This window comes from Vanessa atalanta, chromosome 9, assembly GCF_905147765.1.
Source record: "Vanessa atalanta chromosome 9, ilVanAtal1.2, whole genome shotgun sequence".
In the NCBI taxonomy this organism is placed as follows: domain Eukaryota; kingdom Metazoa; phylum Arthropoda; class Insecta; order Lepidoptera; family Nymphalidae; genus Vanessa; species Vanessa atalanta.
Genome location: NC_061879.1, coordinates 5286961 through 5303508, shown reverse-complemented (window position 1 = coordinate 5303508; position 16548 = coordinate 5286961). Strand labels below are relative to the sequence as shown.

Here is a 16548-nt window from a genome sequence, read left to right as displayed (position 1 = left end):
TATAAGAATTGAATATTCATTTAAACCTACTTTTTAAAAAAAGGGTTTTTATTTTATCAAAGAGTTTGCATTAGATTTTTAATAGTTAAAATGCATATTCTAAATAAGAAAATAATATAGTACTTTATAATAATTATAACAATATATTTAAGGAGTTTAATTTTATATTTGGGTCACATTGTGTATCTCGAAATTTATGATTAAAATAAAACAAAACTGTGCTGTAGTTCTTGATTTCTATTTAAGCACGAGCAACTAATACATAGTATAATTTATTGAAATAAAACTAAATTATTTATTGCTTCTTGGGGACAGCATGAATGTAAACAGTGTGGCCAATACCAACTAATCCAAGAATACACAGCAGCATTGTGAAACGGTACAAGATACCATCAAAGGGACCACCCTTCAGGAAAACTGGCACATCATCCTCTTTCTGAAACAAGAAAAAAAATAATGTTAAAAAAGAAGTTATCTTGTTATAGAACTATGTAAGAATGTGACAATTTTTTTTTATATTTTTTATTGATAGTGTCAGAATACAATATAACAGGTAAGTAGTGATTTTATAAGCCACTGATTAACAAAACAATAGAATAATTTAAAATCTATTAATAATTAAATTCAGATTAAAAATATAAAAAAAACCAATTGAAACAAATAAATTAAAAAAAAATGAAGATATTGTGCAAATAGCTAGAATGTGAAAATGCCTTAATTTAGCCACTTTATACTAATTTATATGCTATAGTTATAATTATTTTTTGTAAGAGAACTTAAGTCAGTTAATAGGATTACTAGATTATGTTATATCAATATTATGTTATGTTATGTGTTTGTACTGTTGCAACTTTTATTAATAAAGGAGAAAATAGTACAGTACATTTGTTTGAAATGAATTAATAAAAAAAAAACTTGCTGTGTATATCTAATGAGTATTAATATAAATCAATTTTAAATTATTATTTAGTGGTATTGATTATTTCTGTTTAAGAGTTTTGTCAAGTTACCTGGAAGAGTTCTTGGCGTTTCCTAATGGTCTCGCTAACAGGCGGATAGGGAGTGTTGGTGCCAGGCATGAGACGTCTGGATCCTGGGGCTGGGCAGGCTGAAGATTCAGTCACCGTTGACATTTGAGCAGTGTTGTACTGAATGACTGGAGGGTCCACTCGTTGGAGAGCAATGGGAGCCTTGTAATCATTATAAATATTAATCATAAAAATCAAAAGATAATCTTATCGAACAAGAAAAATATATGTATATATTGTTTACTTACAACTGGAAATAGTGGACTTTGTAGATTGGAAGTGGCGATCAGCCTGCCGGTAATTTTGCTTAGTTGGTGATACATTTTGCAATCCTTTGAATAGGAGCTATTATTTCTCAAATACTAATGTGCTTAGAATCCGACCTGTTACGAAACAAGTACTTATCGAATATGGATGACGTTCAGAAATTTCCAGAGTTACCCCGTTACAAATATTAAAGCTGTAATACATCAATATTCAAATTTTATTGAAAATAAGTAGTAATATAATTAATCATAACTTATAAGAAAAAATAATCATATTATTTTGTTATTGTATAAAGCAAAATAAATTATTTAATCAGATTTATCTTTATAAATCAGGAGTTTCAATGTTTTTAAACGTGTAAATAGTCGATATTTTTTTTTTTCGTTAATTGCTAATTTAACTTGGGTAATGGGTGAATATTATATATTATTCAATTTTTTATGTGCATGTAGGATTCAATGAGATATACTTAATAAATTGTGATACGGATCGATGTAGCATCTGAGATGAACTATTTTAAAAAAGTTTTTATGGAACCGTATTTTTTATGTATAATTTAATAATTAAAAAAATTGAATACCTTATTCGTTTAAGCTTACTTTTTTTTTGTATAGTCTGTGCCAGATTTTTGCTATTGACAAGTAGTCATTTATAATCTTTCTTTTTGGTGGTGTTTGACATTTCATCGAGCACATTTCGCGAAGGTTAGTATCAATATTTTATGAAAATTATTAATTTAAACCTTTTTGGTTGTATTTTTTACTGATTATTATACTTTTTAATAGGAAATTTTGTATAAGTATTTTAGTAACAGCAATGAGTTGTTATTAACATTCGATATTTGAAAATCCGCGTGGCATGTCGTCTTGACGAAGACGGCTTCATTTTGTTTTTTTCATTTCATGTTTCAAAACCAATCAAAATTTAAAAGCGCGTATTAAGTAAACTTAAACTATATTTTTCAGCTCACAATGCAGATCTTCGTCAAAACCCTTACGGGAAAAACCATCACTCTTGAGGTGGAAGCCTCTGACACTATCGAAAATGTGAAGGCTAAGATTCAGGACAAGGAAGGAATTCCGCCAGACCAGCAACGTTTGATCTTTGCAGGAAAACAATTAGAAGATGGGCGTACCTTGTCGGACTACAACATTCAGAAAGAGTCTACACTTCATCTTGTACTCAGGCTTCGTGGAGGTTAATTTTTCTTTTAAATATAATAAATATATATATCTGATGATTGATGAACATCTCTGTTGTGAATATGTAATTTCGTAATATTTTAGATACGGTTATGAAAACAGATTGTTTCACATAGTTTGTGTATTAGGTTATTTAGAAATTGTAAAAGAAAAAATGACAAGATAATAATTTGACTTATTTATATGCTGCTATTTACTACTATGCATAGTCACAAAAAAAAAAAGATTAACTTAAACTTAGCTAGTCTAAGAGCTAGGCTAAGCTAGCTTAAGAGGTACACTTAGCTAGTCACTGAGTATAACACTGCAAAAACAAACAATTATAATTTTTTTTTCTATAATAGTTTTGTTTATGATTACGGAGCTCCATAACATTGCTGCTCTGTATATAATGAATTGTAATATATAAATAAAACATTTTCAGGTACTATTGAACCCTCACTTCGTATCTTGGCCATGAAGTACAATTGTGAGAAAATGATATGCCGCAAATGTTACGCCCGTCTGCACCCCCGTGCAACCAATTGCCGCAAGACCAAATGTGGACACACCAACAACCTGCGTCCCAAGAAGAAGCTTAAGGATTAAATTAATATTCTTTTAACATCCTCAACTGTGGCTAATTTACAAGTATAATATAAAATGTAATAAAAAACGCAGAGTGTGGTTTTTTTTCTATATTTTATTTATTATATTAGTGTTTTTGTGTTTTATATTAAATTTGTCTATATAAAATATAATATATTGCAATTTATAGTCGGCTAGGTTAGGAAACCCTGAAAGTTTTGTTGAATTTGTATATTATTTCTTAGGATAAGGTCCTATTGAAAGAAAAGAATCATTTCCAAATATTCATTTACTTTAACATCTATATACAAAACTTGCGTTTAACGACGCTCTCGACGTTAAGGTCATACACCCTTTAAACTACGTTTGCGTCGAGAAATAACGACGCTGATTGGGTTCTATCGACTGTCACGGTCAATCGGTATCAAGTGCCCTTCCTACATATGCTGGCTCGCGATGTCATCGCCAACTTCGACAAACACTATCGCGCACGAAGAAATTAGGCAACTCTTCTCTTTGTCGCAGCGCCAAAAAATAGAATTATCTACCTGCACACGTTTCCCCTCCTCTTATACCTTTCTTTAAACGTATCGTTCAAGCGTGAAGAGGCATCTACCACTAACCAGTGGCGTAGCTATCGTAGGGCCAGGTGGTGCAGTGCACCAGGGCCCCTGAGCTCTGGGGGCTCTCTAACCTAAGCTATGAAAAGAGCTTTGAATAGAGATGAAGTATAAATTTAACTTACTAATGAAATGTTCAACTCACTGTATTCTGTATCCCATTCTTATTACTAACTATAATTTTGAATGCCTATATACGTTAAAGAGGGGGCGAGGGCCCGATTCTTTTTCTATGCACCGGGGCCCTTACCCAACTAGCTACGCCACTGCCACTAACCATCAGGTGGCGAAGAGTATGATTACCCAATTTATATAGATATAAAAAAAGAATTAAAGTCATGTCATTGTATTTATAAAATGTATATCTAATAAATCATAAGTAGATAATGTAGAGGGCTGGACCGTATGGGGACGTTCTTTTTACGTAGATTACAAATTTACTTGGTGGTCGGTGCAAGCTCCTCTGGGTAGGTACCACACAAGCATATAGTCTACCGACGTATAGCAATACTCTATATTGGTCGGTTCCAGTTTGACACAAGGGACAATATTTTTGTTCCCAAGTTTGATGGCACATTTGAGGAATGATTAATATTTTCTGATACCAATGTCTATGGGCAATGGTGACTACTTGAGGTGGCCCATTTAAATAACCATGAAACATGTATAACTATAAAATAATAATCGAATGGTATGGTCGTCAATCAGTGAGGCAGTACTGTGGTTGGTGTTTAATGTAAGAATTAATTAACTTATACTACACTACCTCGATGTAGGACAAATAAAAAAAAACCTCTTCATAAATATGATAACAAATATAATTTTTCAAATGAAATCACAAAATTTGGGTTCATGAAGCATTTCACATTTAAATCAAATTCAACTCTATGATCGTGGTGGCTGTTGTATTGTATGTATTCACCATTATCGTTAAGGCTCCATTTAAATCAGCGGCGAAGACGTTGTTTTTATATTAAAAAACATTCTAAAATATAAATACGTGTATTAGTTTACAAAGTTTTATTTATGTAAATTGTTTATTTTTATAATAAATTATATAAAATCAAATTTTATAATATTGTATTTTATAAAGGCTACTGACAATAATAATTATAACAATGATAACAAAATTAAAACATTACAGATACAGTTCATGCTTCAAATAAACAATAATTAAAAAATCACAATTACATATACATACAATAAGGAAAGTTTGTTTTTAAACATTTCTCACAAAGTATTTAAACTATTTTTAACCTAAAACCATGGTTAATATAGTTTAAGAGGTGGATATATGTCGTTGACATACTTCGATTGAACATTATCGATAAATATGCAGCATCATAATTTTACACCACCTGTTATTGGCGGCAAAGTGTTATGCCGGTTCCACGAGGTCATCCAATAGTCAAAATCTTTACGGGTAGAGGTAGTTTGTGAATGATTAACGATGTTGGATGGTGTTGGCACACGATCGCTGGCACCCATGTCGGTAAATAGTATCTAAATGAAAGAAGTTGGCTGACTCGCACGAACAAACCCATCAGTGTCAATTTATAAAATGATATGTGCTATAGCTGCGCTATAGCGCAGAAGCACATATCATTAACGTCCTCATTATTGAACGAGATTGAAATGTGTACTCTGTTTTGATCGATCGCGAGTTAAGAATATCCATATCGGAATCATATTGGAGTGTTGGACAATTGGATGATCGTGTGAAGCCATTGCAGATCCGTTAAGCACGTCTCCGCATCGATTTATTAGGTGACAGAGGGATTGCATCACTATTTACATGTATCGATTATGTAAACAATATTTAAAAATCGATAAAATGTAAAAAATAGTCGAGGGTTTCCGTAGTATTGTGTTATTAAATATTTTATTGTAAATAAAAAAATCTTGTAATAGGTAGCTTAGTAAAAAAAGAAGGAATTCAAATTAAGCTATAACACGTACCTATATCCACGCCTTAAGTGAAAAGCTTGCCGATAATAATATATTTCGAGGAAATAAATAATATATTATTTATATAATCCACAGAATCAACAGCCAAACCCTTCGTTCCTGTTTCAGTTAACCAAGACAAATTGACATATAGTCATATTATTCCGTTGGTTGAATTCAATAAAAATCTATTTCGAGTTAAATGCATTTGTCTAAGCCCGTTTGTCATGTGTCGGATTGTCCGTCTTATCGACCCGTTAGAGTTAGGAAATAGTGCTAATGACTTAGTACACTCCAGATCCTTCTGTTTTAGCCTGTTCTAAAAAGGGCCACATTATTCGAAATTTAGTAAGGAAAATAACCTTAAAAATAAATCTATATATTTTACCTGAGTTGGTTCATATGGCAACTCGGTGTAAATTACTTAATTCTTATATTTCCACAAAACCTATTCAGGCTAGATAACAACTGAAGACTGCTGGTTGAAGTTTACAAGAGGTATATTCTAGATATAATTATTCAAATTTAAACATCTAAAAAGATCTGGCACATTTTAATTAATTTATTTAGTTAATTCACAATTATAATTAATACAGTAATACTTATTTCATTAGGCTGTGACCGGAGAGACAGACACGAGACTGACTTTATAAGAAATCCGTTTTTTCACCAGGAGAATAAAACTCTAAAAATAGTAGATACTAAGTTTTTTTTACTTTAGTCGTTAACGATAGAATAAATCTTAAAAACCAAAAAGTTTACATGTGGTTAATGCACAGTAGACTGTGAAGTACAATCTGTAACATTATTGTAAAATAATTAAAATAAAAAAATAAACGAAGATCGATTTGATCATAATACTAGAAGAGGTAGTCACGGTGTAAACATTGATAGAAAATACATTTTTACTTTATACTTTATACATTTTAAACATATAGCTAATTTAAAGCTTATAGCAATAAATGGACGGAGTATTGAAGATAATTCATTAACATTATTGACATAACTACACCATGCCAAAATGGACGACTTTGATTTTTAACGGCTTCGTGGCGTTCTCTGTAATATAATAACATATGTTGTTTTTATTACACTATAAAAAATTAAATACAACTTGCTTCTAGGATTTTGTGAAGAGATAACTAATATTTAATTGTTGGTTTGTGTTATTAATGATGTTTTTTATTGCTATGTATAATTTGGTTTATATATTATATACCAGAAATAAGAGTGTCCATAAAGCATTACAAGATTGCTGATACGTTGATGAGAGTTCAAATGAACAAAATCAATCAATCAATAAATTTATGCGAAACTGAATAAACATTTGTGATTGAAAATATTATTTTTTATGACAACAATTATTCTATTAGTATATAGCTTTGCTGTTTTTGTACAAATTAACATGCTTATGACTTATGAAAGTGAAATTATTTTGTAATAATTAGATATATTATTACAAATAATAGGGTGCTAGAGGTGCAAAAAACCCGGGCGCCGCATGCTTTTGTCGCTCCGCCGTTAGTGGTCAAGTCGTGGATTATCGGCGAGCGTAACTAGCTCCCTTAAATATATTTTTCAGGGGCGTTGAGATCGATGGAATACTGCTTGCACCCGGGAATTTGTTGTGCTTATGACGGGTTTGCTATCTATAAACACAATAATTGTCCCAACGACAGACGACTAGTAAGCATTATTTATTTAAACACATTTAATTCACAAGTCAAGCCTTCCTATGATGACTGATGGATGAATTTTAAAGCTATTTTTTGTGAGATAAAGCTTTCATTTATTTTATTATTATTATATTAATTTGAAACTTCTAATGATCGTGCATTACAACGTGTAAAAGACTGCAGCTCGAATACAACATCCTTCTGAAAAATATGAGACGGATAGATTATACAATTATCGACTCAAATCATGCATACATGCACTAACTTACGAACACAACAAATAGTGAATAAGGGTGCAGTCGAAGGTGCGGGTTAACACAAACATGCGTCACACTTCGACGTAGTCGAGCGTAGTACCGGGCGGGGCGTGCGGCGGGGCGTGCGGCGGGGCGTGCGGCGGGGCGTGCGGCGCGGCGTGCGGCGGGGCGTGCGGCGCGGCGTGCGGCGGGGCGGCGGGCACCGCGGGCGGCGCGTGCGGCGCGAAGGCGGCGAGGTAGCGGTGTGGCGCGCACAGCGGCAAGCTGTCCGCCAGCTCGTGTGACGGGTCCGGTCCAGGCCTCTCCTGTGTTTGGTGTTTCTTATCGATTGGAAAATATGTCATTAAATTAACGTTGCATTTATATTTCAATTAAAATGCTAATAAATTATTAGAAATAATTCTACTATGAAAACTAATTAGTCATACAAGCTTTTACGTTATAAATTGACCCCTTTAAAATGATACAGTAAAAGTGTTACGAGAGAGCAACATTATTATGAATGAAAATGATGCTACTGATTGTAAATATTATGTTCTCACCGGGACGACGGTGACAGTAACTGTGTCTGAAAACTTCACTTTGTTCTTCTCGGGTTTAACACCCGTGCAAAAGTTATCTTGGCGATACCTTTCGTTGAAATTACTATTAGTTGATGGCACGTTGGAAGAAAATTGACCATTATTTGTGTCTTCTCTCAGTTCAGTTTGAAACAAATGTTTAAAGTGAGCTGATATTCTTTCGTCTTGTGAACGAGGTATAACCTCTAACATATTGTGAGCCTGGTTTACACGTAGAGTCCCATAGCTAGTGGAGTTTTTAAGTGTTCTTTGTATATTTAATACATTGTCCATACTGTTCCATCGCATATTTTGGGAATGAATAGGTTTTATTGGTTCTCGCTTGCTATTATTACTAATATAAGAGTCGTCTTGGACATTTTTACTCCAGATTGTACTGTCTCTTTCTAAATATTGGTGAAGGTTTGGTCGAATACTTGTGGTTGTATAAGTATCATTCTGGTTTATAGGCACTGTCAGTATTGAAGGGTGGGATGGTAACGGTACCCTTGGTAATGGTGGTGGGTTCGTTTTTATTGCTTTAGATGATGTACTGGATTCTTCTTCTGAGCCGGTATATGAATGCGAGCTGCACTGTGAACAGGATTCTGAACATTCTGAATCTGAAAATAGAGTAAATTTTTATTTGGTAAACACATACATATCAAGAATTATTTATTAATACTAAAAAGTACGTACGTAATGTAGAGTATAAATAGCGAGATTTTAAAAATGTATTTAATTCTTGTAATTAATTTTATACTGGTTGCACCTTGTTGCGGATTATATTGCTATAACATTAGTTGCATGTAACATCATGTGTACGGTACTGTGGATGTTATCGCTCCAATCCATATTTTGTTATATTTCAAAACAACTTAATGAATACTAACCGGGTCTATTTAATTTTGCATAATAAGCAGCACAATTAGCAGCTTCCTCAGCGAGATGTGACAGGTTCAGTCTCTTGGCAGCCCAGCGCGCGTCGGCGAAAAGGTCCCAAGCTTCCAAGTCCACAGCTAGACTGAGGGCTTTTTCTATGTGACCTCGCCTACGCAAATAAAAAGGATAGATCTTTTGGAAATATAATTTACATAGGATTACACGTGATAGAAAGTGTTTTTATTTTAATGGCAGGCGATGCCTGCTGTCTGCCAGAATGGTTGACGTTGTTTGGCGATGTTTCCTCAATAAACGGACATATAACGCTGGCAAAGAAAAGTGGGACTGGGAGGTTCTAAAGATTCAAACATAGAAACTCAACGTTATACTAAGAACAGAGGTATTCATGTCGAAGTCCCTCACCTCACCAAATGGTGGAAGAATTTCCTTGCCAGGTCGTGCACGGCGGGCGCGTACTTGTGCGCGGCGGCGGGCAGCGGCGCGCGCGGTGCCAGGTACGCGCCCAGCGCCAGCTGCGCGCCCGTCGCGCCGCCCGCCGCGCCCGCGCGCACCGCCGCCCGCGTCGCGCGCAGACACTCCGCGCCCGCCTCGTCCCACTCCAGCGCTCGCAGCAGAGCCACCGCGTTCGCGAAGCGCTTCGACCGTAGCCACGCCTGCGGAGTGAACGATGACAAACGTGACGCCCGGGAGCCTTGAGAATCTAATATTAATATATAACGGCGCCGTAGTTACGAAATGAATAACCACTGAAGCTTTTATTGTATTAAAGGCTCTACCTTTAAATAACTTTTTTTTCTATTCGAATGAGTCAGATAACCCATTTGCCAGTCGACCTACTTATTTGAAATGGAAAAAAGAATTTTTTGCTTCCACTTTTAGGAATGCATTAAAATCTCCAAAGATAAATAATCGTATTGTATGTGTATTAATTAAAATACCTACCGTTAGTAAACGCGGGTGTGTTATTCGCAACAGCACCAGCGGTCCTCCAGCGAGCGTCGCCAGAATAAGCGACCCTCCTCTACGACTCTGAGTCGCCAGTAGCTGCACGCGCTTTGACTCACTGAAACAATTATTGTATTACATATAATATTGTAATTGAAGCTCGCTAACTTACTTAAACATTTCTACGTTCTTGTCAAAACTTATATTATTTAAGATTCATTTTTATAGTAAGTACTGAAATGCCCTACAGTTATTAGGGCCTCGTATCGATTTAACAATTGGAATAATTTACACAATAATCTATAGACTGCAAGAAATGACAGGTGACGCACAAAGTCTTACACTGCATAAAATATATTTAAATTTGATAATAAGAAATAGTTATTGGTTAACCGCATGTAAGACGTGAGGTCGAGGCACTTAGAATGGTGATGCAGTAGAGATAGGGCGCGATCGAAACACTGCAGACGACCTGCCTCCTCAGCTGCCACTATCAGTTCGCCCGCCCACCGCACGTCTGTCGCTATCTGAAATATCAACTCGGACTTGAAGTGTGTGCGTGTGTGTGTGTGTATCTATGTACAATTGTATTTATGCTATATTCCTTAATGCTTAATATTTAATTGATCAATATAATCCAAAGATAATAGTTTATGAAATTTCCTTTACTCACAAAGCCAGCTTTTGTAGAATGAGTGAGCCCAGCAACGTTGTGTATCACGTGTATGGAAGCGTCTATACAAGCTACTAGAATTCTAATATCACACGGAGACCGCCTCGCTACGCGAGCAGGCGCGGGCAATGATACTTTTATCGTATTCTCATGAAGTGAAGATAGCTTCGTCATTCGATTGCTGCCCTGCGGTAGTTCGTATCTGTGCCACACTAAACTTGCTCCTGTCTAAAATAATAAATAAATTCAAAAAAATACTTTACTGCTATACATTTATATTGTAAGCGTTTTTTATTATTATTTTATTTTGATACTCATATCTTTACCTTGTGACACGCAATTTGTTCGACAATGTGAATGATGTGATCATGTTTATGTGAAAGTTCAGCAAATAACACTTCATTCTCTAGTTGGTGGTATGCTAATAGGGATACTTGATGCCTGAAATATATGTACAAGGATGTATCAGTGAACATTTGAGACCTTGCAAAAACAAGTCGTGTTACTAAGACATTTTGGTGAGGGTACTTTGGGGTGTGGTCCGTCGCATAGAATGCTCATCCCGCAATTTTCCGGGACCGGGATCCCTCAATTGTTTCTTACAACACCCTTGGAAATGGGGAAGTGATATTAATTCATAGGTCCTCCACGAATCTCCACTCTCTTGTATGTGCTTTGCGCAATAAATATATATAAACTCTTTTTTTTGTTTATTGGTTTTTATTAATAATAAATTATTTTAATGAACATCAATTTCGAAGTTTCACATATGTTAGGAGTCGCGGGACAATTTAACGGTATCAGTGGTTTTTAAGTTAAGAGCAGTCGTTTCTATTTCGAAAATTACGAAAATTGTTACCGGTCGCTTTTGTATTATACGCTTTGAATACAATTCTATTTTATATTATGTATACGTAAGAAAAACGAATGGGTTTTTGTATATAGTAGCTGGACATAATACATTTATTAATACATTATGTACTATGGCATATAAAATCGAAAATGACATAATCTGTACATAAATAAACACTCATATGGTTGTCTCTTATGTATCCATTTTATATTCATTCCTTTAGATTTTTTATGTGGTGCCCGTGAAATACTTTAATCTTACTAGATATAAATAATTTATAGAACTCTTCAAATAGAAATAACCACCTCTTTTAATATTTGGGAATCATTGCCTGTATTTTTCAGTTTTTATGCAGTGTTAGATGATTTAATAAAATACCAAAATATGTAATTATAAGATGGTTGAGAAACAGTAATTTCATAATGAGTAAGCAGATTTATTGACCCCAATTAAGCACTATTTGCTTCTGATTAAGATGCCGGGAACTTTCTTTATTTAGGAGTGAATTATTTATTATTTTTACAAAGAAACTGGAAAATTATTAGAAAACCAATTTTGGAGATGGCAAGTAATAGAAAATTTTAAGTGTTGTTAGTAATTAAAGTTTAAAAAGAAGATAAAATATTTAAACTAATGAATGAACATTGTCAATATTAATTTATTGAAAATCAGTAAAGATAGAAATGATTTCTATACAAAATGGGATTTAGTCATGGCAGTTTACAGCAATGTACAAAACATTGTTAAAAAAAATACAAGTTAAATTAAAAATGTCCAAAGACAGCTAGTTTTAAGTTCACGTGTATTCAATATAAAAGTTAATAAAGTTTTTAAGATTTTTGAGCGATTTCATAATAGAAAAATATAAAGGCTTTTTTACCCAACAATCTGGTATAAATGAAGATTAGCATGATCTTCAAGCACAGGACTCCACGGTGCTGGTTCCGATACAGTGGCTCCCCATATCAATACCCTCACATAATTAGAGCTCTCACACCAAGAAACTCTACGATCAACTTTTCTCACACATCCTCCAAGATCTAGTATCTAAAATAAAGTAAATAAACCAATTAAATTATGTACTGAAATTTTAACAGTCTTAAGCTATTTATTTTATATTCACCAAGTTATTTAAGTAACTTACTTGTAAGTGAGGATCTCTGTCTGATATCTGACATGGTGTATCATTGTCTATTGTCTTTCCGAATGTGATCAAAGTTGCCACTTTGTCCATGTGTATTAATAATAAGAGTTTCTTACATAAAACAACTGTAATGTTCATACAAATAATAGAAATGAGAGAAATCTTGTTAAATTATAGTAATAAAATTATACATACCACCAGTAACTGTTTGACTGTTTATTTTTCCTATACAATATCTATCAAAGAGTATTTGTGTTATATCTAAAGTACTATATTTGACTGTAATGAAGGCTATGACACCTGACGAAAATACAATTACGATAAGGGATTCATTAACCCATTCACAGTAAACTATATTTCGGTCACGAAGTTTTGACTCCAATTGTCGTAGTTGGCGCGGCCTCGGTGATCGCCAATAACCTCCGCGTCTCTCACAATAACTTCTTTTTCCCATATCATGTATAGATTCGTCAAGTTTCTTCTTACTTTCATATCTGCGCCGAATTCAAAGAATTATTATCTTATCTTACAAAATAAAAAACAAAACAAGTGAATTTCTATGAAACATACTTGTAACTTTTAAAGTCATTGTTTTTTAAATAAATTAAGTCGTCGCTTGTTAAAAACTTTACATCGTAAGTAAACATAATTTTAAACTTTATTAGTTTTATTTTCAAGTTATTTGTATATTTAACAGGCAAACATTACAATTGTTTAATCTTTTATTTACTTGTCTAACTTTAAGAGTTCGTGTGTCAAACTTCTGGTCAAAACTCATATGTCAATTCATAGTATGTACCTATTGTCAATTTGTATTTATTTAATAAATGTCCATTCAGTGCTGCCATATATATTTTTCGTCTGAAGCATTAAATGTTATTTAATAAAAATACTAATTATTTATTACTTTTTATTTCAATAAAATCGTTTTATGTAAAAAATATTTGATGACATAGGTTGGCGGACGAGCATATGGGACAAGTTATGGTAAGTGGTCACCACAGCCCATATCCCTTTCGCACCTGAGATTTTCGTTCCTTTGATTTGAAATGAAAACTGTAATATTTTGGCAAAGAAGTGGTAATTTTTATGTAAAAAATAGTAAAAAAAATCCAGCGTATACCAGGACTTTGGAAAGTCGATAGCACGATAGTGAGCTCTGGGGCTGACTTCCACCAACTCACGATCGTGAGTTTTTAAGTTTTGATGAGATTTTAATGCAATGATGGCGTCAGCTTTCCTAGAAATTATTTGTAATGAAATAAAAGGCATCTAGTTATTAGAAAGGACTTATTTAAACATTATAGTTTAGGTATAAAATTAAAGTCTTGTATTTTATTGTAATACAAATTATCTTTTGACAGACGACTTAGAAATTAAAAGAAAAGAACCAAAATTCAACGGTTTTACGAAATAAGCAAATTTAAATAAACTCATGTAACTTAGGAAACAAAAACTTAACAAAAAAAAAAACAAAGAAATAAACTCAAAAGCCTTTCTGACTGGAAAAAAATAATATTAAACTTAATACTTAGATAATCTTTGAAATATACTTCTAAATCACAGTGTTATCATAGGAAACGTTGTAAAATTAGTAGACTAGTTTCTTTGGTGATACAAATAAAAACAGTCTTTATCACGACTCATGCACAAGTAAACATCACATTTACGGCACCTAATTTTAGAGCGAGATGAACAAATCTCTGAGCGACATTTGCGAGGAGCTTTCAAGTCGTCAAATACAGGAAAATGTTCATATCCATCAAACCTCTTTCCCACAGACGGATGATTAGCGGGTTTGTATCTGTCCGAAGTTTGTGCCCGCGTTTCAAGTAATGGGGATGAATCGCGCCGATCTCTGCCAGGAGTGCAGATGAGAGTCTCAGCTACTTCAAATCTGAATGAAAGGAGATCTTGAATTCGACTTTTTGGATGCCTTTAGCCAATAAGTCAGATCTGTAGAGACGCCACGAATTTACCATTGCTAGGTCTATAAAGTGGAGTATGACCTTGAGAGTCCATTTTCGGGTCTTCATGAATGTACGGTAATATTCCATAGATTGGTCCAAAACATCCACTCCACCCATAAAAGAGTTGTAAGATGTTACAATTTTTGGAGCATCAACATCAACGTAGCATTTTTCTGATTTATTGTAACGCTTTACTATGTCGATTGTCGTACCCCCAGTACAATTTGATGCTGTCAATACCGCCTTGCTGTCCTTCCATTTGACCAAAACTACGTCGTTAGCCACTCTTTGTTCAATTTCTCCTCGTATCATTTTTTTGTCATCTTTGAACTTAAGCTGCTGTCGATCTGGTACACGGTTAAGCATAATTGTTCCTGTGCCATGATAGCCCAATTTCGTCAAATTTTCCAACAAGGGAACCGTTGTGAAATATCGGTCAAAAAAAATGCAGCTCCCGCGTGGAACACTTTGACTCAGGCGAAGAACTACAGCCGGTCCAAGCCCCAAAGGATGGGAAAGTGCGGAATTGTTGCCGTAATAAATTTCAAAATCCACCATTAGCCCTTCACTGGTAGTAACCACGAAATTCTTAAGACCCACTGGGCGAGGCTTGTTCTTTACTAGCTGGCGAAGATGACACTTGCCTGTGAAAGGTATCATTTGTTCATCAATTGAATACCTGCCCGGTGTCCTTTGAATTTTGTTGCAGCCTTCTCTCACAATCGCGATTATTGGCTGAACCTTCCAGAGAGGATTTATTGCTTCCGAGATGGGTGGAGAGTCGGAATCCACGACGTGCAAACTGTTTCTTAAAGTTGTCAGTCTATCTCTTGTCATTGCAGAAACAATCATGTCAACTTTAATACTTCTGCGCCAGTACATTGCAATCCTGGGATATGAAAGTATACCCATCAGTAGATGGATACCAATCAATTTTTTTATTTCCTGTTTGGTGGTATTTAAGACTCGTCCAGTTTTTCTTAAATAGTACAAGTTTGTACACAATGCCATGCGCTCGTAAAAATCATCATTATAATAATCATTATAATATTCCACCGGCGATCTTATTTCATTGGGTTGTGGATGACCTGAAAAGTTATGTAATTTATCGACGTAATCAATTTTCTTCCATAACCTTTGACGAGCAGGCAATTTCACTTTAATAGCCTTTGATTTTTTTGTTAATTTTGAACTAGGCGTCTGCTTTGACTTTTTCGAACAAGATAGGCCTGCTTCACTATCATCCATGTTTTTAGACGTAGACTTCCTTTTAGACACTTTACCTTTGTTTTTTTTCAATTGCCCAGTTGCCACTGATGGACGAGGCGAAGAGGATAACTCGACTTCACCTTCTTCATCATTTTCCAGCTGCGAAGGAATAAACTCTTCGTCGTCGTCTTCGAAGTCCAACTCGGAACAGTTACCATCATTGAGGATGCCCAAGATGAGATCGTCGTTCAATTGCACGTCTGTCGTTAAAAAAAAAATCGAAAAATAACTTAAAAATGAATGAACTCACGATAATGCGTTGGTACAATTGCAACCCATGTATCACGACAGTGAGCTAACAATTTTGTTGTAAATTAAGTCGGTATTTACAAGAAATATAGTGAAAACTTATAAATATTCATATGTGTCATATACTTAATAATGTAATACAATCAAAATATCAATGATTTCTTACAAAATTTGCAAAAAAATAAATATTACTTACGACGTCCAGTGACTGGGTCAAGAAACGCAGCCATCTTGCCGGCGCGCTCGCGGCTACTGATCGCGCTAGCCACCAAAACCGTTTCCTATTGGATAGATCGATGAGCGCACGACCATGCGAAGTCGGTTTGACGCGGAGAAACGAATTTCGCGCGAACATATAATATTTCAAACAAGAAACTCACGATCGTTTCATTCGGGTGCGAAAGGGATATACAATGGC

At 34.5% G+C, this 16548-nt stretch overlaps 3 protein-coding genes across 4 annotated transcripts; 1 reads left to right on the top strand and 2 right to left on the bottom strand.

Annotated features, from left to right (window-relative positions):
• Positions 1-219: 219 nt before the first annotated feature.
• LOC125066589 lies at positions 220-1438 on the bottom strand. The gene is made up of 3 exons (XM_047674722.1): positions 1277-1438; positions 1011-1190; positions 220-436 (listed from the first exon to the last, which is right to left on the bottom strand). Exons 1-3 carry the CDS (start codon positions 1349-1351, stop codon positions 296-298), a joined length of 396 nt encoding a protein of 131 aa, XP_047530678.1. The 5' UTR covers positions 1352-1438; the 3' UTR covers positions 220-295.
• Positions 1439-1858: 420 nt separating this feature from the next.
• LOC125066590 (ubiquitin-60S ribosomal protein L40) lies at positions 1859-3156 on the top strand. Its single transcript, XM_047674723.1, has 3 exons — positions 1859-1999; positions 2261-2492; positions 2922-3156. Exons 2-3 carry the CDS (start codon positions 2267-2269, stop codon positions 3083-3085), a joined length of 390 nt encoding a protein of 129 aa, XP_047530679.1. The 5' UTR covers positions 1859-1999; positions 2261-2266; the 3' UTR covers positions 3086-3156.
• A 1681-nt stretch (positions 3157-4837) lies between these two features.
• On the bottom strand, positions 4838-13387 carry LOC125066543 (WD repeat-containing and planar cell polarity effector protein fritz). Of its 2 annotated transcripts, none has more exons than XM_047674655.1 (12): positions 13213-13387; positions 12838-13136; positions 12643-12767; positions 12379-12545; positions 10972-11086; positions 10646-10873; positions 10366-10499; positions 9970-10090; positions 9430-9680; positions 9018-9175; positions 8107-8747; positions 4838-7884 (listed from the first exon to the last, which is right to left on the bottom strand). In XM_047674655.1, exons 1-12 carry the CDS (start codon positions 13287-13289, stop codon positions 7636-7638), a joined length of 2565 nt encoding a protein of 854 aa, XP_047530611.1. In that variant the 5' UTR covers positions 13290-13387; the 3' UTR covers positions 4838-7635. The 2 variants fall into 2 exon arrangements, with proteins under 2 accessions (XP_047530611.1, XP_047530612.1); XM_047674656.1 differs by having other exon boundaries at positions 4838-7869.
• Positions 13388-16548: the final 3161 nt, after the last annotated feature.